This window comes from Panthera tigris, chromosome A3 (assembly GCF_018350195.1).
Source record: "Panthera tigris isolate Pti1 chromosome A3, P.tigris_Pti1_mat1.1, whole genome shotgun sequence".
Lineage (NCBI taxonomy): Eukaryota > Metazoa > Chordata > Mammalia > Carnivora > Felidae > Panthera > Panthera tigris.
The window spans coordinates 22,567,344-22,591,495 of NC_056662.1; the positions used below are offsets into that span (position 1 = coordinate 22,567,344).

General features: G+C 40.0%; 1 protein-coding gene across 3 annotated transcripts in view; it reads left to right on the forward strand.

Moving 5' to 3' along the window:
• Nucleotides 1-24,152, forward strand: part of NDRG3 (NDRG family member 3) — a 67,359-nt gene that overhangs the window by 15,650 nt on the left and 27,557 nt on the right. Inside the window, exons 2-4 of one of the 3 annotated variants that reach the window (XM_042980458.1) lie at nt 2,814-2,915; nt 12,872-12,907; nt 23,751-23,856. In XM_042980458.1, coding sequence (XP_042836392.1) covers nt 2,859-2,915; nt 12,872-12,907; nt 23,751-23,856 — 199 coding nt within the window. In that variant the 5' untranslated portion in view covers nt 2,814-2,858. Of the gene's footprint in view, nt 1-2,813; nt 2,916-7,912; nt 8,078-12,871; nt 12,908-20,294; nt 20,466-23,750; nt 23,857-24,152 lie in introns of those variants that run through there. The other 2 variants (XM_042980456.1, XM_007077690.2) reach the window with 2 other exon arrangements.

The window sequence follows — 24,152 nt, forward strand, 5'->3', positions numbered from 1 at the left end:
GGTTGGAAGTAGAGGGTGTTATGCTAGCAAAATTAAAGAAGACAAATATCATATAACTTCACTCATATGAGGACTTTAAGATACAAAACACAAAACAGATGAACATAAGGGAAGGGAAGCAAAAATAATATAAAAAAAGGGAGGGGGACAAAACATAGGAGACTCCTGTATGTGGAGAACGAACAGAGGGTTGCTGGAGGGGTTGTGGGATGGGGGATGGACTCAATGGGTGAGGGGCATTAGGGAATCTACTCCTGAAATCATTGTTGCACTGTATGATAACTGACTTGAATATAAACTAAATAATATAAAAAAGCAGGATTTACTTTGGTGTATTTGGTCAGTAATAGCTAAAAGATAGTCTAGAACCCATACTCTCTCCTTAGCCAAGTAAGTCAAAGCCATGCAATCTTATATCTGAAGAGAAAAACAGAAAAATGGATTAATAGGCTACTACCTTGTGAAGACTTTTTTGATTCTCACCAATCAGAAGCAATTGTTCCTTGAACTATTATGTCCCTTCTTTTTACTTCTTATTTTGTAGTTAGTTTATAGATAGCTGTCATCTCTACCCTTTAGTAAACTGGAAAGCAAGGACCTTCTTTGTATCTTCCATAATGCTGTGCACAGTGGGTATTCAATAAGTGGTTGTTGAATAGCTACATCCCCAACTCATTGAATTAGTATTTTTCCTGACTGATAAGTTCAAGGCCAAGGCAGAGGAGATGAAGCCTGGGGCTTTAAAGTCTGGGTGGAGGGGCACCTGGGTGGGTCAGTTGGTTAAGCGTCCAACTTCAGTTCAGGTCACCATCTCACAGCTCATGGATTCGAGCCCCACGTCGGGCTCTGTGCTGACAGCTCAGAGCCTGGAGCCTGCTTCAGATTCCATGTCTTCCTCTCTCTGCCTCTTCCCTGCTCGCACTCTGTCTCTTTCTCTCAAAAATAAATAAGCATTATAAAAAATAAAATAATAAAGTCTGGGTGGAATAACTTGTCTACAATATCCAGTATTTGCAGCCTCTCCCCATGACTTCCTGTCCAGTGTTATGGAGTAAGAATTTATGGCTCATTACTCTGCCTCCCCACCTCCATCTACTCTCTCCTCCTAGAACTCTGTTTCCCTGTCTTCTCCTTCTCTGTTGGTTATCTATTGCTATGAAACAAATCAGTCTCGAACAGCATTATTATTGCTCATAGTTTCTGTGAGTCAGGAATGCAGGTGGTGGCTTGGTAGGATGGCTCAGGTTCAGGGTCTCCAATGTGGTTGCAGTCATATATCTCTGGGGCTGCAGTCATCTGAAGTCTTGACTGGGCCTGGAACATCCATCTGCAAGGTAGCTCACTCACATGGCTGGCAGGTTGGTACTGGCAAGTTGGTTCCTTTCTACATGGGCCTCCCCAGAGGCTGTTTGAGTGTCCTCACTATACTATATTTGGCTTCCTCCAGAACTAATGAGTGAAGACTATAATGTCTTGAAGCAGAAACTATGCCTTGTATGATATAGCTTCAGATGTCATATATTGTTGCCTCTGCCATATTTTATTACTTACACAGACCATCCCTGATTTGTTTGGAGATTACATGAGTGCAGATATCCGGAGTCAAGGATCATTGAGTTGTTTAGAGGCCATCTTGGAAGCTGGCTCTCCTACTCTCCATCTACTGCTATGATTCACCAAGTAAAGGCTAATGAGCTGCCTTGGTTCATCTCCCCCTACATTCCCATTCCTAAGTCAAGGCCTCATCCTAAGCTATAGCATTAGCCTTCCGTTTTTGTTCCCCTTTTAATCCTTTCTCCATACTGTTGCTTCCTGAAGCATAGCTTTGAGCTTGTTGTTCTCTTAGTTACACATTCTTCAGTAACTAAACTGTACACTCCAGAAAAGCAAAGACTAGTATCTGTTGTTGCAAAAAAAAAAAAAAAAAAAAAATTACCGTAGGGCCACCTGGGTGGCTCAGTTGGTTAACCGTCCAACTTTGACTCAGGTCATGATCTCACAGTTCATGAGTTTGAGCCCGCATCAGGCTGTCTACTGTCAGCACACAGCCCACTTTGGCTCCTCTGTCCCCCTCTCTCTACCCCTCCCCTGCATGCTCGCTCGCTCTCTCTCAAAAATAAACATTTTAAAAAATAATACTTTAAAATATATATATTACCACAAACTTACTGGCTTAAAACGGCATACAACACATTTATTGTCTGACAATATCTGGGGGTTGGGAATCTGCCAAGAGTTGACTGGGTCCTCTACAAGTCTGCAGTGAAGGTGTTGGTCAGGGCTAGGTTCTCGTCTGAGGTTTGATTGGGGAACTATCCACTTCCAGTCCCATGTGGTTGTTGACAGCAATCAGTTTGTGCAGGTTGTTGGACTGAGTGTCTTAGTTTCTTGGTCTTTTGGCTGGAGGTTGTCCTCAGTTCTTTGCCATGTGGCCCTCTCACACATGCCAACTTGCTTCTTCAAAGCTAGCCAAGGAAAGTGTGTCTTTTAGCAAGACAGATGTTAAAATATTATGTAATGTCATCATGTACAGGTACTTTTGTACATTCCATCACTTGCCATTTTGGTTAAAAGCAGGCCATGGGTCCCATCCACACGCAGTGGTGGGAGGGGGTTATTCAAGGGTATGAATACCAGGAGACAGATCATGGAGGCCACTTTAAAGTCTGTCTTCCATAACTGTTTAGTCTTCTGTGTCTTCAGCACCCTGAGCAGTGCATGACACTAATCTCTAGTATTGCAGTGAATCAACATAGTGTGACTATTATGTTTCCAGCTTCTAGATTAAGCCTCTTTACTTCTTTCTGTTTCAGAGTTACTGATTTATTCTCGAGAATCCTCTACTCTCATCTGTCCTGATGGATGAACTTCAGGATGTTCAACTCACAGAGATCAAACCACTTCTAAATGATAAGGTAAAGACCATGCTGTTTTCACTAAAATATATATGTCCTTTCTGTGATTAGTTAATTCTCTATATTTTCTTAATAGCAACTAACTCAGAACATATTCATCTTCACTTTCGATGGAGGAAATACTTTAAAAAATAAATTTCTTAACCATCTTTTTGATATCTTTCCTTCTTTTTTCTTTCTTCCTACTTTTGTTTCCATGGGCCAAATTCAGTCAAGTTATCCTTGAGACTGTCTTGTTTTACTGATAGAGACATTAAGGGAAAAAAATATGACAAAGTTAGGCAGAAATGATGAGAGTGAGGTTTGACTTAGAATCCAAGTGTCTTGACTTTCAGTTTCTATAAGGAAAAGTGAACATCTATGGCTGGTGATGTACATAGGCTGTAAGACTTTCCCTAATGTTTGTCAAGTCTGCTATGTGACCTTTCTGTCAACTTTGAGATTTTCATCGGGGATGTATGGATGTCAGTAATATACCTCATTTTTCTGTTAGTGTTAGAGAACAGTGAACAGCGTAGTTTAGTCACCAGAATTCAGAGAATAAAGACTTGGTGTGATGGTAGGAGTTACCAAAAAGCTAAGAAAGGATTATCCTGCCTCCTGTCTGTCCCCATTCAGTAAGTGTTCCTGAAATTCCCTTTTCTATCCTCTGCTTTTGGTTTATTGTCATTACCCCTATTAAAATACTCTTGTAGGAGTGCCAGGGTGGCTCAGTCAGTTAAGTGTCTGACTTTGGCTCAGGTCATGATCTCATGGTTCGTGAGTTTGAGCCCCACATTGAGCTCTGTGCTGATAGCTCACGGCTCAGAGCCTGGAACCTGCTTTGGATTCTGTCTTCCTCTCTCTCCCTGCCACTCCCTCCATCTTTCAAAAGTAAATAAACATTTAAAAATACATACATACATACATACATACTCTTGTAGCTAGGTGTGAATGAGCCCATGGCATTCTTCCCTGAGGAAAGTATTGATAAAAAGGTAAGAGTAAAGGGGGCACCTGGGTGGCTTAGTTGGTTAAGAGTCTGGCTTCGGCCCAGGTCATGATCTCACAGTTCGTGAGTTCAAGCCCTGCATTGGGCTCTCTGTTATCAGCGCAGGGCCCCCTTCGGATCCTCTGTACCCCTCTCTTTCTGCCCCTCCTTGCTCATTCATGTATTCTCTCTCTCTATCTCTCAATCTCTATTTAAAGTAAACATTAAAAAAAAAAAGTAAGAGTAAAGATGGATGAGGTTGGGATGGGGGTGCTACAACAGAAGATGCTGTTGCCCTTATCTTTTTTGGCCAAAGACCCACCTATAACTTCTAGGGCTGTTGACTTACCATGTGTTTATTCATTTGCTATTGAATCCTGTCAGTCCCATTTTCATTCCTATGACCTCATCTCTCTACCCTACTCCCACCCCATCTTTTATCTTTTACTAGAGATTTTGCCCTCTCCTTCATCAGGCTGCACACCTTTTTTAGCCCCTATTTGGTTTCTCCTGCTGCTTACCCTCATCTTTTCAGAAAATCTTGACCGTCTTTACTGTCTTTTGGCTGTCCCCAAAATAATGTGCCACAAGGAGGAAAGAAATAAAATCTGCATCTGTAGAGCTTATGTATAGCCACAGAAATGAATAGTTACAAGGCAGGTGGGAGTAGACAATTTAACTTCAGGAAGGTAGTAATCGATCCTAAACCTGGCTGATCATCAGAATCAACTGGGGAATTGTTTAGAAATAGGGAATGCTGGCTTCCACTGTAGACTAACTAAATTGGAATGTAAGGGGAGGGAGACAGGACATACACACACACACACCCCACACACTTTTCTATGACCAGTGGTCTTCAGCTTTGGCTGCTTATTGGAATTACTTGGGGAGATTTAAATATCACCGATGATTTTCGGTAGAGATTCTCCAGATTCTGACTGAATTGGTCTGGGGTGTGGTTGAGCTTTTTAAAAAAAATCCTGAAATTGAGAACTATGCCTAAAGTGATTCTGGTTAGTCATTGTTGGAAACCTGTACCCTGGTGGGTCTCGGATATTTGAGGACTGAGGTACAAATAGGAGGAGGATCCTTCCTGGACCCTAGAAAGGCACAGGATGCCTGAGCAGGTGCCTGCATGAAAGAGCAGTTTGTTGCATATCTCATAGAAAAGGCAGCTGGAAGAGGAAAGATTCAATATATATGACCATGGAAAAACAATAAATTAACACCTGGGTCCTCCTCTCTTGAGGCTTCAGTGATGCCTTGGCTGTGTCTAAAGTCTGCCCAAGTGGTATGGATGGAATTGTGCTCATCCCCTCACCCCAAACTTGCATGTTGAAACCCTAACCCCACATGTCACCATATGGGACATAGGGCCCTTAGGAGGTGATTAAGGTAACGTGAGGTCATAAAGGTAGAGCTTTAATCCTGTAGGACTGGTGGCCTTACAAGAGGAAGAGCGAGAACTCTCTCTCTTACACACCACCCCCCATGTGAGGACATAGGGAGGTGGTAGCCATCTGAAAGCCAGGAAGACAGCTCTCACCAGAAACCAAACCCTGCTGGAATCTTGGTCTTGGACTTTCAGCCTCCAGAACTGTGTCAGGCTGCCCAGGCAGTCTAAGACACCACGCAGTCAGTGCCTCACTTCCTAACATCTGTTAGCTTCTCTTTGATGTGCTGTTCCTACCCACTTCCCATGCTCTCTCTCTCCCTGAGAAGTGTTCCTATCCCCTCACTATTCTTGAAAGCTCCCCTGCTCCAGCCCAGCTTTGTAGAAGAAGATTGGCGTGAGGCATTCCCAAAGAGTTCCACCCTCTTAGTCCCCCTGGCCTAGTACATCAGTGCTTTTGTCTTTGCCCAACATGTGTGTGCTTTTGCATACATTCTGAAAGGTATGATGGTAACACCCTTCATCAGGTATTTCGTTTGATCCTCCAGTTGCCCAGTGGTATAGGGAACACAGATCAGTTTGTTCCCATACTGCTGATGAGAAAACTAAGGATGAGAAAGGTGAAATAGCTTACTCAGATTGAATGCCATAGAATGCTTGCTGTCAGGTAGGATTTCTCAGTCTTGGCACTGTTAATGTTTTGGGATGGATAACTGTTGTGGGGACTGTTGTGCGTATTGTAGGACGTTCAATAGCATTCCACTAGAGCAATACCACTAGATTCTCTATCCACTAGATTCCAATACCACTCAATTGTGACAACCAAAATGTCTCCAGACGTTGTCCAATGTTCCATGGGGGCACAGTCTCCCCAGGTGAGAACCACTGCCATAGGGGATAGGCCTTCAGGTTTTGATAGGAGTAAATGTCTGGAAGGTTTTTTGGGTGGGGGGGAGGGGGGGCAAGTTTTTTGGCCTATCCTGCTATTATTGATTATGCACCTTTTATGTGCCAGGTGCTTTACGTACTTTCTTTTAATCATCAGAGTATCCCTTTGAAGTAGATAGTATTTTTCCTCACTTAGAAGATGAAAAACTGGTTTGCCCGGTCAGTATGTGGCAGAGTCAGGACTGAAACCCAGGTCTGTCATATTCTAAACCCTGAGTCCTTTCCACTATGTGACCTCATCACCTCTGTGGCTTGCCATGTCTCTTTAAGGAAAAGCCTAGAGATGTGTATCATTTCATCTCGTCTTTTTGCCCATTTTCATAGATATACTCTTAGCTAGAAAACATTGCTGTACCCTTCCAAGCTTCAGGGAGCTAGAGGAAGTCTAGACCCAACCTGTTATGGAGAGATTTGTCCTGAGATGACTATAAGGAAGCATTCTCAGAATAGCTTTAAGCAAGGCTTATGTTAACTTGTCTCTTGTCATTTGTTGGTACTTTTCCCATTTAATTTTAGTATGCTTGTAATTTTGTCTGTGGCTCAGAATTGTGAAGAAGTGGGTAATTTTGCCATGCTTGTTTTGGCTCCAGTAATGAAAAGAAGCAATTGCCAGTGCTTATCTTTGTTTTGGGGGGCAGACATTGTATAGAAATGTGAACCGATTTTTTTTCTTAAATAGCATTTAACTATTTTTAGTGCATTTTCACAGATATTATCTTCTTTAAATCTCCCAACCTCCTATGAAATAAGTAGTTAAAGGTATTTTTAACTCCATTTTACAGATAGGCTCAGAGAGGTTATAGCACTTGTCTAAAGGTAGTGTGTAGAAGGGTGGTGAACCCGCATCTGTTGACTTCAACTTGGATCAGGGGGTCTAGGGCTCTGCCCACCACCTGCTGCCTCTTGGAGCTGGTCATTCCAACCTCCTCAACCTTATAACAAGCAGGAGAGCTGACTGATTTGTGCTTCATTTTCTCTAACCTCAACTATATTAAAGTATGCACCAGAAAAGACTAATAAAAGAAGAGCAAAACATTAATGATAGCAGCTATTTCTCAATAGAGAGATGATGGATGGTTATAATTTTCTTTATACTTCTCTACAGTGAGCATGTACTTTCCTTTTTGTAATTAGAACACCAGAAAAAAAGGATTTGGTACAAAATGATACAAAAATGTACAAAAATGGTACAAAAAATACTGAACCGAGTGAAAGCCAAGGGGCAGTCTTGAGAAAATAAGCAGAAAGCCACAACTAGCTTCTGCAGAATTGAGGAAACATCAAGTAGGTTGAATAAGTAGTGGAGAGAATAGAAACAAGTTATTTACCTTTTTTGGTTGTTAAAATAGAAAGTGAGATAGACCGTATCGCAGTTTAAGCTTTCCGTCTCTACTCATGACTGGAAATGTAAGCAGAGGAGAGAAAACCCATGAATGAGCTTGTTTGTAACTTTCAGAACAGCAGAGACAGGGGAAGGGTTAGTGCCAAGGTTTGTTTGTTTGTTTCCTTCTTTCTTTCTTTCTTTCTCTCTTTCTTTCTTTCTTTCTTTCTTTCTTTCTTTCTTTTTTTTTTTTTTTAAAGTTAAAAACAGAGTTGTTGACCTTTTCATTAAAGACTATTTGTGAAGTGCTACCTCTACTATGCACTGGAGGGTGGGTGTCTATTAATGTGCTAAGAAGTGATTGTCACATATTGTCATAAATGGCCTACATGGGACTGGAGCAGGAAATGAGTTCCCAAGTAAGTAGTGGTACCACTGTGACAGACCACTGTCAACTGGCTACAAGATCAGCAGGAGATAGTGGAAGAAGCCGCAGCCACAAGCTACCTAAGGAGTTTTTAGTGCAGGAGGTCAGTGACACATGACATTAACCTGATAGTATGTTATAGAAGAGTTTATTTTAGACTTGAAATTGTACTTTTTCAGCAGTGTACAGACGATTATCTGATTGTAGACAGTTTTATCCAAGTATCTAACCTCTTTATAAATTTCTTTGTGAAGTCTGTTTCTTTGTATTTTTTGAAGTCCATAATATAAGTGCTTTAAATATATATACACATATACCCACACAAACACTCTCGTGCACATATATATATATGTGTGTGTGTGTGTGTGTGTGTGTGTGTGTGTGTGTGTGTGTGTATATATATATATATAATTTTCACTTTGGATTTTCAGCTTGATCAGATTTCTATTTAAAAATGGTTTATTGGGGCGCCTGGGTGGCTCAGTTGGTTAAGTGTCCAACTCTTGGTTTTGGTTCAGGTCATGATCTCACAGTTCATGGGTTCGAGCCCCACTGCACTGACAGTGCAGAGCCTGCTTGGGATTCTCTTTCCCCTCTCTCTCTGCCCCTACCCCACTCTCTCTCAAAATAAATAAACTTAAAAAAACTTTTTAAAATAAAGGTTTGTTGATGATTGTAAAAACATTGATTTATTAATCCGTGTTAATTGATTAAATTAATCTTTATTAACAAAGAAAAAGTATTTTCTAGGCTTATCTAACCCTTCTGCTTATACAGTTACCCATCTTTCCACTTTCTGTTGGTAGGGATTGTCTTTTGTTACTAGAAATGCCATATTTTATTCTTTGACAGTTTTTTTTTTTCAAATCAGCTTGTTTCTAAAATTTTTATTATTGTAACAACTCCTCCTCCCCACTTTAGTTCCTAAAGTGCATGTAACTTTGGTGTTCATTTCTTACTCAAATTGAATATCTCTATTTTGAGATGCTTATAACCTTTAAAAATGATGTTTACTGTGTTTACTGAGTACCAGGACTGGGAATAGAGGTACCCTACCGTACTTCAGATTCACAGAACAGGTATATTTGCCCCAAATCTCTTCCTGTTGGTAGTTGGTTCTAAGGTCTTATGCATCTTGTCTTTCTTTATATCTGTTGTTTTCTGTCTTTTGAAACTATATGTGCCTCTTGACTAGATCTCATGTTGGGAAACTACATTTCTTTTCTCCCTAGCACTTGTTTCTTAAATTCCCCCCATCATCCTTCTTTTCATATTTCTCTTCATTCATTGATCTATTCTTAGTTGCTTCTTGCTTATTCCCCAGGCTTATATTTGAGAGAATGACTTTTTAATCTACCTTCTTGAGCTGCTTCATTTACCTTCATTCACCCTCTACATGTAGTCTTGAGGCTACAGCAGGAAATATTCCCTTTGGCTGGTGTCTACCTTGACTGCAACTTTCAGTAATTATTTTTTTCTTGGCCCACTCTTTTTTACTGTCTTCCTCCAATTCTATTATTTTAATTTTTTCTTGACTCCTTTTCTGCTAATTAAGTCTGCTTAGTGCAAGAATCTCTCTGAACATGGAATTAATGGTATCTTCAAAATGGACAGAAAGAAAAAAGAAAACACCCAGAACTTGAAATTTCTGGGAATTTTGTTAGAGTATAACCATGTACCTCTAATATCAGAGATAGGTAAGTCCCTAGGGAATTCTTTCTTCTAGGATGCACCCAGTGAGTAGTATTGAATTTTTAATGAATTCAGAGAATATGGCTTCAGTTTACCACAGTTGAGAGGGGACCAGCTAATGATCTCCATTCAGAAACTCTGGATGCCAAATACTATCAAACAGACTTAATCATATCCTTTCTCTAGGATGATCACTCAGGAAGCCTGTAGCCACTCTCCAAGACCACCTGGCGCCTCTTTAAAACAACAACAATAACAAGTGTTATACTGAGGAATGTATAGAATTGTTGAGTCACTACCTTGTACACCTGAAACTAATATAACACCACATTAATTATACTGGAATTAAAGTCAGCAACTGTTAGATAGTCTTTGTCCAGTTACAGTACCTTTTTTCTGGGAGTCTAGCTGTGAATGTTGGATAAGGAACACGTTGTTGTTTTTTGCTAGATACTTAATGAAAAAGGGTGGCTTTGGTTTCTGGAGAGAATTGCCTCTTTCTCCTTTTGGTATTTCAGAGGTTTTGTGCTCATCTCAGGCTTTAGGAACTCAAAAAATGCCTCATGACTGTGATCATGTGGTTGTGAGGAAGGAAAACTCATGCATACAGTGACAGCTGCTTCCCAAAGAGCTCATCCGAATTTGTGTCTCTCTTCTATGACCAAGATTTTAGTTCAGTCTAGAGTGATTTTCTTTAATCTTTCTAACTCTCTAAAGGAACCTCTGGGAAGCCAAAAGATTGAAGTCTAATATGGTCTGTTTGTATATCATTATACATTATTCCTCAAAAGATTAAATGAATCTTTAAATCTTATATTACAAAATAACAAGTTACAAACATATTTTTTGTATCATACCAAATCCTTTTTTTCTACTTTTCTAATTACAAAAAGGGAGTTACTTGCTTATTGTAGGAAAGTACAAAGAAAATTATAATCATCCATCATCTCTCTATTGAGAAATAGCTGCTGTTGTTAACATTTTGGTATTTTTCTGCTAGTCTTTTTTTGGTGCATATTAATGTAGTTGAGGTCAAATTGTAAAGACTGTTTGTATCCTTTATTTTCGCTTAGTCACCATATCCTACTTAAACCATCTACCCTAGTAGTGCATGAGAGGGCCCTTCCTTTTGCTTTTCACAATCTAACTAGAAATTAAATGCAGTGACTTCTCTGAAGGACTTCTCAGGCATTTTGTGGGGCTAGTGGGAGCCGTGGAACATTATGATCCTTGTTGCCAACGACAGCATTCCTCAGAGATGTGCTACCCAGTCCCATTTGCGTGGTGTCTTAGGTGTCTTTCCGTGCTGTGACTGCATCAGACTTTATTTTGTGAATGTGGTTTCATGCCAGGAGCAATATTTCAGACTAGCTGTCTCTACCACTCTTTCCTGTTCTTGGTCCCATCTTCTGTCTCTGTGATTGGTAATCTGTTGTGACTTCACTGCCGATTTTAGAGAAACAAGGGTGTGCTCCTCCCTAGCCTTGTTCTTTCAGAAGCTTTCTGCTTCTAGATCAGTGCTATCTAGAAGTTCTCAGTAATGGAAATGGAAAAATGGAAATTCTGCAATAATGGAAATGCTCTATATCTGAACTGCCCAATTATAGAGTAGCTACTAGCCACATGTGTCTATCAAGCACTTGAAATCTGAGTAATGTGACAGAGAAACTGGATTTTTTATTTTAATTAATTTTAATTGCCACATGTGGCTAATGGCTACCCTAATAGATAGTGTCACTCTAGATTATCTCAGTGGGTTCTGCTAGTTAACTCTTATAGAGAGGACAGTTTATATCTTAGAGGTTTTATGTGTGTGTGTATGGTTGGTTGGTTGGTTGGTTTTTACACAGTGGGCTGTGTTTCTAACCTGTCTGTTTTGTTCTGCCAGCAGTGTGGGTAGAGGATACAGAACTGTTTCTAAGAGGATCCTGAAAAGGGGTATCGGACTTCTTCATACTCCCTTGGGATCAGAAATCTAGATCATGTCTGGAGGGGCAGCTTTTGGGAACGTGTTTAGTAGTGGCTCCACATCTCTTGGAAGTCAGTTGTAGACAGAACAGATATGTTACTCTAACACAGTTTCTTTTTTTTAATTTTTTTTTTAATGTTTATTTATTTTTGAGACAGAGAGAGACAGAGCATGAATGGGGGAGGGGCAGAGAGAGAGGGAGACACAGAATCGGAAGCAGGCTCCAGGCTCTGAGCCATCAGCCCAGAGCCTGACGCGGGGCTCGAACTCGCGAACGGTGAGATCGCCACCTGAGCTGAAGTCGGACGCTCAACCGACTGGGCCACCCAGGCGCCCCTAACACAGTTTCTAAATAGTGAGACGTTTTCCCCCCGGGGGGTGGGGGTGTTTACTTTATGAAAGATCAGGTCAGAATGGTTTTTTCCCTCTCAGATGTATCACTCATTATCCTTTTTGTATACTCTTAGGTCATATTTTTGCAACTCTGGCATCTGAAATGCTATAAAAATGCCTCTGAGTCATTGCCATTGATTTTTTTTTTTCCCCCAGACAAACATTACTATGATATAATCTCATTTTAGAAGCCTGGTGAATTCTCCTTGAATCTTTTGACTATGTTCTACTTTTGAAATGACTCAGTGACTTGTCCTTTTTCCTATCAGCAATTTTATGGGATGCAACAGATAGGCCAGTGTATTAGGAATCCTGTTTTGTCTGTCTTTCCCTCCTTCAGTGATATTGCCTTTTTCCCTTGTTAAATTACAAGTCTTCCATTTCTGATCCATCTATATCTTTGTTCTCTTCTTGATTCTTTCTTTAATTCCTGGTTCTGGGCACCCTGGTCCTGCCCTCCTTTGCTCCTCTCAGGGTTGACCTCCAACCCCTTTTTCTCAGATACTTTCTGTGTGGGTTGTGACTGTGCCCTAAGACTTTGATCCTTGTTTTATCCTCTTCCCACAGGTTCTCACTGCTCTCTTTAGGGAGGGAAGCAGGAAATTACATTACTGGGCAGCCAGGCTCCTGCCTTTATCTTTACAGGAAGCCTACCAAAGTGTAATCTTACCTTTTACATGTTAGGAGCCCACCCTGTCTCTGAAGCCTTTTGATGAGAATCATTTTAGTTTTATGGTGACCAAAAGGCTGCACGTGCACTGCTTGCACTGTGAACTGAATTTGCTGCACATTTGGGGAAGCCACATGGGGAAACTGACTGTGTTTTCTGCCTTCTGTTGACAGACTGGTACACGAAACTTCCAGGACTTTGACTGTCAGGTAAGGACTGTACAAGCACCAAGGGGGGCTATGTACAGGATTTCTGCAGTGCTTCCCTCCCTGTGCTGGTGGCCTTGTAGAAGTGAATCTCTCTTCATAGCTAATCATAACTCCTTCATGTTCTTTTGGTCATTGGATCAGGTTTATTTAAAACGATTTGCTGTAGTGTTCAAAAATTGCCTGCCAGGTGCCTGTGTTATGGTTGTATGTTACTGGGTTGAGCTGTCACTTTCTGATTAAGAACTCCATTGGAAACCCCAGTCACAGGTGTTAAATGGAGTGGTGTCACCTCACTGCAGAGAAGGTGGGGGAGGAGAGTTTGGAGGGGAGACTGAACAACAAAATCTTTTGCTAAAAGAAAAAGACAAATTAACTAAGTATCATTAATACAAAATGGAGATTTCTTTTGGCTTTATGCTCGGAGATGCAAAATTCAACTTGAGTCATTAGTCCTTAATTAAATGATATTATTCTTCCTCGTTGCTTTTGCCTGTAGCTCTATTGCCAATTTGCAGATCAATAAAATGAACCAGCATCTCTCCATCTACCTAATTTATCTGTTGACTGGCCCTGAAAGAAATGGGAGGAAGAAGTGAGTACATGGAAATGAGAACCTTATGTTTGGGGATGGATTCATAGCAGTGGCTGTCTGAAGCAACATGAAGTAAACTCAGAGGGTAGTAGGCAGAGAAGGAAGGTGTGGAAAACCAGCTTCCTTGCTTCCAGGATTCAGCCATCCTGTATATGCATAGGCAAATAGTTATTTTCAGATATGCGTTTTATGTTAAGTACATTGGAGTCTGTCTATAGCATTAGCATCGAAAGGAAGAACTAATACTTATCTTGCATGCACACTTATATCATAGCAATATTGGGTACCTACTGTAGATACTAAATATACACATCTCCAGTTCTTGGAGCACTATCACAAGGTGGTTCTTATTATCCTTGTTTTACAGACAAGGAAATTGAGAGTCAGGTTTCATAACTTGCCATTGGGTGGAATTGGGGTTGCAAAACCCCACTCTTCCTGGATCTGTTGCCTGTTCTTTCCCATCTGAAAATGTCCACAGCTGAGATATTGTAGGGAGTTGAGTTGTTCTGAAAGCTGAAATTCTTTAACAGAACAGCTGAAACTGATTTTGTTAGGGGATAGGCTCATAGCATTGTTACAGATTTCTGAATCCCAGTATCAAATACCTCTTGGTATGACTATTTGGTACTTTATATATATAAGAGAATCAACTTAGTGCTGTTAAAGTCAAGTTTGGGTTTACTTGTTTTTAACTTGACCTAATTTCAGTTATAGTTTGGATCTAGGTTGAACCAGTTGAATTTGGCTATTGTTAATATCTGATATAATTTACCTAGAAGGAGATCATTTGAGAAAGGGTGACAGTAGAATTCAAAGTGAAAAATCCCAGGAACAACAGTGTGTGTGTGTGTGTGTGTGTGTGTGTGTGTGTGTGTGTGTGTATACACACACACATATACGTACATACACTTCAACTTAAAAGTGTAGAAGCAGGGGCACCTGGGTGGTTCAGTCAGTTAAGTATTCAACTCTTGATCTCAGCTCAGGTCTTGATCTCAAGGTTGTGAATTCAAGTCCTGTGTTGGGCTCCGCACTGGATAAAGAGCCTACTTTAAAAAAAAAAGTGTAGATACATTGATTTGATTTTCACCAAATTGAGTACCTCCTGCCCCAAAAAGAAAAATGAAATGTAAAAAACTACATGCTCACTGCAAAGTAGATAAGAAAACAAAAAGTAAATAAATAAAAATTACTTGTTATTTCACTAGTGTATGGTATTTGGTATATATTCTTTATGAATTTTTCACACATAAGTATACTTAGATATAAATAAAATTGAGTTTTAGAAATATAATTATGCATCAGTTTTTTAAAATTAAGGCTTAAAAATAGTCTGGCAAAAACTCATGATATTTTTGGTGAAGTTTGATGTAGTAACATGTTCTGGCTTTGTAAAATATGACTTTTAGTTCCGTCCTAATACAAATAGAATGGTGGCAGGTGTTTGTCACTGTCACATGTCTGTCACTGTTTTGAATGTACAGGTTCTTTGTGCTCTAAAGAAGAAAAAACCATAGACCCTTCTCTTTTCCTCTTTCTAGCTCTCACAAATCTTCTACCACCATTCTTGTCTGTCTCTTTGTTAAAGGCTTATGTGATGCTTTGGAGACAGCTGGATCAAGAGTCTAGTGACAGTTCGATAGAAGTCCCAAAAACTAGGAACTGTGATATAAGAAGTCTAGAATGGCCTAGTTTGCGTGAAGGCTTCCCAGAAACCATTGGGCATTCTTAGGAGACAAAACAGATCTAAAGCCAACATTGTCACTAAATGTTAAAGCATTCAGCATTGGCATTGGTGTTGACCATTAGCATTACTGTGATACTAGGTTACCTGAAGCTATTTAATCAGGGTTTCCTTCTGATCTCTGTCTTGCCTCAGAAAAATCTTTAAGAAATATTTGCTGACGTCCCCAGGAAGTTACCTTAGCATCATCAGCCAAGCTCGTAATGTCACTCTGAGCCACCTTTTCCCTCTGTTTTCTTTACCAATCAACTACATGCTTTTTTTTTCACCTCCAATAATTGAAATTATAATTAGAAGTTTACGAGTTCTCAGGGCATTGGCTCTGGCTCAGTTGGTGGATCATGCGACTCTTGATCTCGGGGTTGTGAGTTCAAGTCCCACATTGGGCCCAGATCTTACTTTAAAAAAAAGTTTACCATTTTTCTTGGTTCTTTGTTTGTCCTAAGTCACTTCATTGATAATTAACTCCACTGAGACAAACAGCAGTTATATTTGGATATAAGGTAATGTGGGAAGGGGTGGTTAGAGGTGATGTGTTTAGGATTGATGAGAAAGGAGAAAAGAGCCTACTGCCAGTTGAAACAATGTATCAGCAGGCTTATTGTCCATTTGTCTATGTGGGTGCTGCTTAATTTTCCTTTCCTTGTGAAACCATTTAAAGGTTTAGAATTAGAGGGGCGCCTGGGAGACTCTGTCAGTTAAGCATCCGACTTCGGCTCAGGTCATGATCTCAACGGTTCGTGAGTTTGAGCCCCTACATCGGGCTGTGTGCTGACAGCTCAGCCTGGACCTGTTTCAGATTCTGTGTCTCTCTCTCTCTCTCTCTCTCTCTCTCTCTCTCTCTCTGCTTATTCCTGGCTCTCACTGTCTCTCTCTCAAAAATAAGCATTAAAGAAATTTTTTTCTTTTTAAAAAAGGTTTAGAATTAGAGCTGAGACATATGCTATAGCAAGTGTATATGATACATTGCTTTTAAAAAATAACACTTATCTTGGGGTGCCTGGCTGGCTCAGTCAGGAAAACATGTGACTCCTGATCTCAGGGTTATGAGTTCGAGCCCCACATTGGGTATAGAGATTACTTAAAAATAAAATCTTAATAAATAAATAATAACACTTTATATAACATCAGAAAAAAATTAGAAAAGTATAAAAATAAAGGTTGCTTATGATCCTGCTACCTAGAGATAACCATCTTTTATTTTATTTCTTTTTAGTTTCTACTTTTATGTTCAGGTTATTGAAAGAGTACATGCTCACAGTTGAATATTTGGAAAGCACAGAGAATTATACAGAACAAGAAAAAAACTCATAATCTAGGGACAACTATATTCTTATGTTTGGTGTTGAAATAGGTGTGTGTGTATAATTTTTATAAAAGTAACTTTTTACTACAAAGTTTATTTATTTATTTTGAGGAGGGTAGAGAGAGAATTGCAAGCATACTCCACATTGTCAGCGCGGAACCCAGCGCAGGGCTCAATCCCACAAACTGCCAAACTGCGAGATCATGACCTGAGCCGAAGTTAAGAGTTGGGTGCTTAACCAGCCAAGCCACCCAGGTGCCCCTATAAAGTAACTTTTAAATTTATATAGTTGCCAAATTGGGTGTACAATTTTGTGCCCCCTTTTCTGACTTCATAATTACAACACAGTCTCATTTCTATATCATTTTTAAACACTCAAAAATAATTTCTGAGAGATGCCTAGTATTTCCTCATCTGGCTATGCCATGACTTAACTATTCCATTATTTTTGGAAATTAGATCATTTATAATATGTTCAGTTCACTGAACGTTTTTGTGCATAAATTTTATCCACACTGTAGAATACTTCCTTACATGGACTCTTGGAATGAACGTATTTAGAGCTCTTGGCATATCTTATCAAATTGCCTTCCACTTCTACCAGAGGGGTACTTAATAAATATTAATGGAGAGTGCAAAGCTGCTGTCTGCCAGGATATATCATTCCCATAGAAGAGGCTAATAATGGAGTGCACTCATAAGAATGGAGTTCTTGCTCCTGGAATAATCCAGGCATGGCCAAGGGCTGAGTAATTTCATGCTTGCTGCTTAATTGCAGTAACTCTTTGGGGAACTGATTTATAGAACCCAACTGTGAGGATTGGTTTTTAGTAGTGCAATTCAAATGTATATATGTGACTGCCTCTTCTAAAGGGGTTTAAACAGCTTTAAACTCTCTTTTTGAAAAGTTAAAAATTCCTTAATTTTTTATTCCTGGTACCACTACTACAATTCAATGGGTGATATACCTGATGTCATGAAAAGAAAAAGAAAAAGCTACAATAGATATAAAGACCTCAGGAATGTACATCTAATTGCATTAATCATTAAACAGCTTTAAACTCTTGAAGATCATTTGATGAATGGGCACGTTTGCAAAATAAAAATTAAGTGAAATAAATATCCTGAAAGTTCTTTCCCCAGAAAAGAGGTGTTTGGAGAGATCTGGAGTTCAACTATCTGCTATAATCTGTGTTAGAAAGCTTGACCAGCTCCGTGCTCTGGCCTTGAAGGATGTGAATGTGGCCCCAGTCCACCTTTCAACCTCTTGTCCCACTGCTTCCTTTATATATACTCCCCACTCTCAGGAGAGCTGGAATTATTGCTGGCCTACCCCACTTCTGCCACATGCTTTTCCTTTCTGGTGGCCTTTGTTCATAGTTCCTCCCCTTGAGATGCCCCATCTTTTTGGGGTTGATTTTGTCATAGTTGTTTGGGGGAGTGGGGAAGAGAGAGGTTGATTTTAGTAAGTTCTAAGGATATAGGTGACTTTTTTTCTCATTGGGGGGTAAAAAGAATCTTACAGGAATAGCAAAAGTGCTTTTTATCAGCACCCCAATTCTCATTTCCCTTTTCCCCTGTCACTAGAAGGTTTTATTTCTCTGATGAGCTCTGTCATATCATGGGCACAATGGCTGCCAACTTCAGGTTACTAGCTTCACTGCTTAAAAGATGTTTACCTGTATCTCTAGGCAAAAGTCCAGGGGCAGATTCCTGTTGGCTTAGCATGGGTCACGTATACATTCACTCATTGTGGCCAGAGAGTGGGGTGTTTGAATTGGCCAAACCCGGAACCCTTCCTGCCTGGACTTTTCTACGTAGAAAGTCAGTGTTCTGGCTGTTGCATGTGGGTTAAATAACCATTCACTCTTTTTCTCCTCATTGTTAACTATGGCTATGCGAAGATGATACTAGAGTTGGCTTTAAAGGAAGAAAAGATAGATTTTATGTATGGACATATTATATGTATGGACATATTATAAAAGAGGCTTTCAGATGAAGAGCATGATTTGTGTAAAGGCCGAGAGTTGTGGGTGGTTGAGAAGTAACAGCAGAAACAGTCTGCAAGAATGTTGACTGAACTAGGCTGAAAGAGGTAAGAGGAGGAGGGAGAATGTTGAGACTAGAGTCAGGGAAAAGTGTCATGGAACTTTAGAAAGGAAAAAGTGATCTGTTGATAGGCAGAAGGCTGAATAATCTTAGAGGCATATTCTTCTATGGGAGTAAATGAGGTTATGCAAAAAATCTTATGCCCCTACACGGAGGTAATATAGTAGAGGTATTATATCAAAAATTCCTGGGGCCCCTGGGTGGCTCAGTCAGTTAAGCATCCAACTCGTGGTGTTAGCTCAGATCATGATCTCAGGGTTTGTGAGATTGAGCCCGTGCCAGAGATCCCTGCTTGGGATTCTGTCTCTCCCTTTCTCTCTTGCCTTCCTACTCATGCACATGTACGCACAGGCACTCACTTGCTTTCAAAATAAATAAATAAACCTAAAATATGGTTTCTATATAATAAAAAAAAAACTGTATCCAAGGCTCATAAGTAGCCTGCTTATTAGAAACAATAAAATTCCATGCTAACAAAAATGTTGATATTTCCAAGAGTATGCTGTCATTCAAGTTTTCCTAAACTATTTCAGACTGCCAGGGAGAAGAAGTATTAACGGGCATGAAGTGATCAAAAATTAACTGAATTCAGAGAGAAAAGGCAAGTCAGATTTTGTAATTCTGATAACAGCACATTTAGCTGAGGGAAGAGGACTCAAAAAAAAAGGTGAAAATTGATTATTATAAAATAATGGTAATATCCTTAAACTCTTAAATTCTTTTTTGAAAAAGTTTTTATTTTAACTTCAGCTAGTTAACAGTATTATATTAGTTTCAGGTGATTCAGCAATTCCATACATCACTCTGTTCATTAAGAGTGCACTCCTTAATCCCCATCACCTGTTTAACCTGTCCTCATACCCCAGCCCCTCCCCATAAACTCTTAAATTCTTAAAAAAACTCTTCGATTGGAAGTTACATCTTTGAGGGATGCCTGGGTGGCTCAGTTGTTTAAGTGTCCAGGACTCTTGATTTTGGCTCCAGTCATGATCTCATGATTCCTGAGATCAAGCCTCACATTGAGCTCTGCACTGACAGCGTGGAGCCTGCTTGGGATTCTCTTTCCCTCTCTCTCTGCCCCTCCCTGCTCACGTATGTGCTCTCTCTCAAAATAAATAATATGTTTTTTAGAAAAAAGAAAGTTACATCTTTTTTTTTAATGTTTTTACTTATTTTTGAAAGAGAGAGACAGAGACAGAGTGCGAGTTGGGGAGGGTTAGAGAGAGAAGGAGACACAGAATCCGAAGCAGGCTCCAGGCTCTGAGCTGTCAGCACACAGCCCGATGTGGAAATCGAACTCACGAACCGTTGAGATCATGACCTGAGCCGAAGTCAAATGCTTAACTGACTAAGCCACCCAGGTGCCCCTAAAGTTACGTCTTTGATTAAGAAGGAGATGCAGTCCAGGATGGAGACAGAACCAATATGATTTCAAGTCATTTTATAGCCTGGAGAATAAAGGGATTGTGTTTAAGAAGTCCATATCCTTGGAGATGATAAATAATCAGAGTGCTGGGAAAGATGTATGACCAGAGCCTGTTAGACACTACTTGGGCTTTGCCCTTTGAGCAGGGGCTCTCATTGTGTAGTCACACTGTCTAGAATGCTGGGGAAGGGTGAGGTAATTGGAAAAGCAGCTTGTGAAACAGATGATCGTTGACTAAAGCAGAAAGGCGGCAGCAGCATCACCCCTGCAACTGCCTGACCATAGCCAGAGCCCCTGCACATTCATCTCCAGATGGAGACTTGTTTCAGCTATTCACACACAGAGTCGCAAAGGATATATTTATGAGTCCACATGGAGGTGAGTGTCTCCTTTCTTTTCATATTTTTTATTCTACCAAGAACATTTACATTCACATACTTAGAAAATGAATGAGACATCCACAACCAAGTGTTGCTCCAAATAGGGCTCAGGACTCTTGGCCCATGAATAGTTGAGTCGTTACATAATTTGAGGCTTATAATGGGGAAGTAGGGGCTGAGATCTCCCTAAAAAGTTGAGGTCTTATAGGGATCCAGTTTTAACTCTGAATTTCCCCAGATTAAGAAATGATTACAGAGTTACATTTCCCTTTCTGTTATGTCTCCCTTTTCATCATCCTTCTTCTGAACTTCCCTGACAGCTAACTATCCGCGCCCACCCCCACCCCCCCCCCCCCCGCCCCGCCCCGCCCCGCCCCATGCTCTCATCATCAATTACCAACTTTGGGAGGTCCTGCTAGCCTTAGGGCCACAGTGTTACCTGGTTTTTCCCTCCGTCCTCAGTAGCACAGCTGAAACCAAGCTGGAGTATTTTAGCAAAACTTTACTGAAGGCTCCGGCAACCTGATTGTGAAGCTGACAAATTGTTGCAGTCTCTTCAACTTGGGTTCTCCTGTAGCGTCATCCATTTGGCAGGACCCAGCTTCTTCCTCTTTATTCCTTCTCTCAAGAAGTAAAACATGGGGGAAGGGGGAGGTATTAAAACACGAGAGAGATCAAAGCCTTCTTGAGTTCCTTTTCTGAATCTGTCAGCTCCCAGAAGGAAACAAAATCTTAAAGTTAGTGTACATTCCTTCTCTAAGTATTATGTTTTAAATGTATGTATACAAACATGCAATCTATGTAATGTTGCTTTTTAAAAAATCTATGTAAGCGATACATACATACCCTTTTGCATTTCTACTCAGCATTATGTTTTCAAGATTTTATCTGTATATTAATGCTTCTAGTTCATTTTAATCTGTATTTCATTATATGAATAGATCATTATTTATCAGTTTTCCTATTGATGAATATTTAGGCTATTTCCAAATTTTTTGACATTATAAATAAGGCTGCAGTGTATCTGTCTGTATATAGCCTTTTGTGTGTGTGACTGTGTTTGAGAATTTCTTTAGATTACACCTAAAAGTAAAACTGCTGTAGGATAGATATCTCTTAGCTTTACTAGAGATTACTAGATTGTTCTACAGAGTAGTTTTTCTAGTTTACATGCCTACCAACAGTGTATGAGAGTTCCTGTTTCTCTGTATCTTGGTCAACACTTGGTGTTACCTAACTTTAAAATTTTTGCCATCTGGTGTATGTGAAATGGCATCTCATTAAATTTAATTTGCACTTTCCTGGCTGCTAATAGAGTTAATGTCTTTCTCCTCAGTTTTCTATCATGGTTTCCTGTTTATTTCTTTCATAGCACTTATCACATACTATTATTATGGGTTGGTTGATTTGTGTGTTCATTGCCTGCCTTCCTGTCTAGAACATAATCTCTGTGAGAATAAGGATCACATCTCTCTTGTTCACTTTTATCCCCAGACCTTAGTCCAGGGTCCGGTAGTTAGGGATTCAGTAAATAGTTGTTTAATGAAGAAACTTGTTAGTGGTGGGGGTGAGGGGTTCCTCAGTACTTCTGATATTACTACAAGAGAAATGCTCATGTAGTAACAGGGATTTATTTCTTTATATTTATCTCTTCTAAACCCTATACGTCATAGCCAGTTTGAAGTATCTGATTCTTTCCTTCATTTCTTACATCCCCTTTCCAAGTCTTTTGAATAGGCCTGAATAGGAAATAGAGAAATACAGAAACAGTCACTCATGACTTGATTTGATAGAGATTATCTGCTCCAGCCTGGGGCTTATGATATTATGATACACTGATACTGAATTAGCCTATGACTATTTTGTGCCCCACATCAGAGAAGAAACCAGAGTTCTGATGAGGTTCATAATTTGATAGGAAATTAAGTTGGAAGCCCTTTGCCTTTGCTGGGATTCTTATTGACAGTTAATCTTATCCTAGGTACATCTTATCTACTATAAGACTGTCTGAGATAGGTGAGGACTTCATCAGCAAAAATTCACTAGGCTAGACATAATAGTTTTTTATTTTTGAGAAATACAGACATCGAAGAGGACTAGAATAAACCTCAGTGGCTTTTCTACAGTTCCTTTCTTTTCTACCCAGTCACTCTTAGTGCTGGTCCTAGCTCCAATTGCATCTTGTTCGAGCTTTGTTTAGTTCCTGAGCTCTGTTCTGACTACATCTTAAACTCTACTCTTTGACTTGGTTAGGATTCTTTGGGGGTGCAGGAAACAAGCCCACCCAAGCTAGCTTGAACCAGAGGCAATTCAGGAATGTCTCAGAAATTAAGACCATATACAGCTAGAACCAAGAATTAGAGCAGTGGAAATGTTTACTAAAAGCTCCCAAGTCTGCTTCTCTTTTCAAGAGAAGAACCAAATTGAGGATAAAATCTCTTAGTCCCAGTTACAAATTCTCAGGGAAGGATACATACCCACCATGGACCAGATGCTCACCTCTCTTCAGTAAGCCATGACCATAAGGTTACATCCTACAAACTTGGCAGCCAAGAGCCTCCTGTAACGTATGGGTGACACAGGAGAGCAGCTGCCAGGAAAGGGAAGGGATTTTAGGCAGACACACCCATAAGTATCTACTGAACTTATTAGTTGCTGAATATGAGGTTAGAGGCTCTGAAACATCTGGCTTTTACCCAGCAGTTCCTTCATATTTTCTGCTTCCTTTTCTTCCCCCATGTCTTACCTGGCTCCTTACCCAGCTTGCTGATCTTTTAAAAGCTACTTGCAAGTGTATTCTCAACAGATCCCTGACTTACCTCATTTAAAATAGTGAGCTTTAGGAGCGCCTGGATTGGCTTAGTCGGTTAAGCAACCAACTCTTGGTTTCAGCTCAGGTCATGATCTCACGACTTTTGGGTTCGAGCCCCATGTGGGGCTCTTTCCTGGCAGCACTGAGCCTGCTGGGGATTCTCTCTCTCTGAGACTCTCCCTGCCCCGCCCCTGCACACTCTCTAAAATAAATAAACTTAAAAAAAAAAAAAAAAGATAGTAAGCTTTGTGGATGAGAAGGTGTATTTTTCCCCTCATTTGTTAGTTTATCTGGAAGGAATTAGAAAGTAGGAATATGCTATATAGTATAACATGTCTCTGGTGTGCTTATGGTTCAGTGATATATCCTGCCCCAGCTAGTGAGAAATAGCAATAAATAGGTATTGTGGAACTTCAGCCATCTGGGAAGTACATTCTGCCTTTGCTGAGACAATACATTGTCTTGTTACAGGAACATGACATAGAAACAACTCACGGTGTGGTTCACGTCACCATCAGAGGCCTCCCAAAGGGAAACAGACCAGTTATTCTGACATATCATGACATTGGCCTCAATCGTATGTATTTAATTTTATACCTTCCTTTTTTATTATAATAATTAATCTTTGTATATTTATTTTTAAAAAGAAGAAACCCCAGTATTCTAACAGAGCACAGGTTTTATCCTCTCTGGCTTAACCTTCCCTCCTCATTGTTACACATATTAATGCAGGGTTAAAGTGTCTGGGAAGTGTGCAGGAAAATGCGTTTGGGGGATACTGGAATTATATCTCACCTTTGTGTCTTAACTGGTAAAGGATGAACTGGTTAAGGGCAGAACTGAGAGGCGCTTGGCTGGCTCAGTCAATAGAGC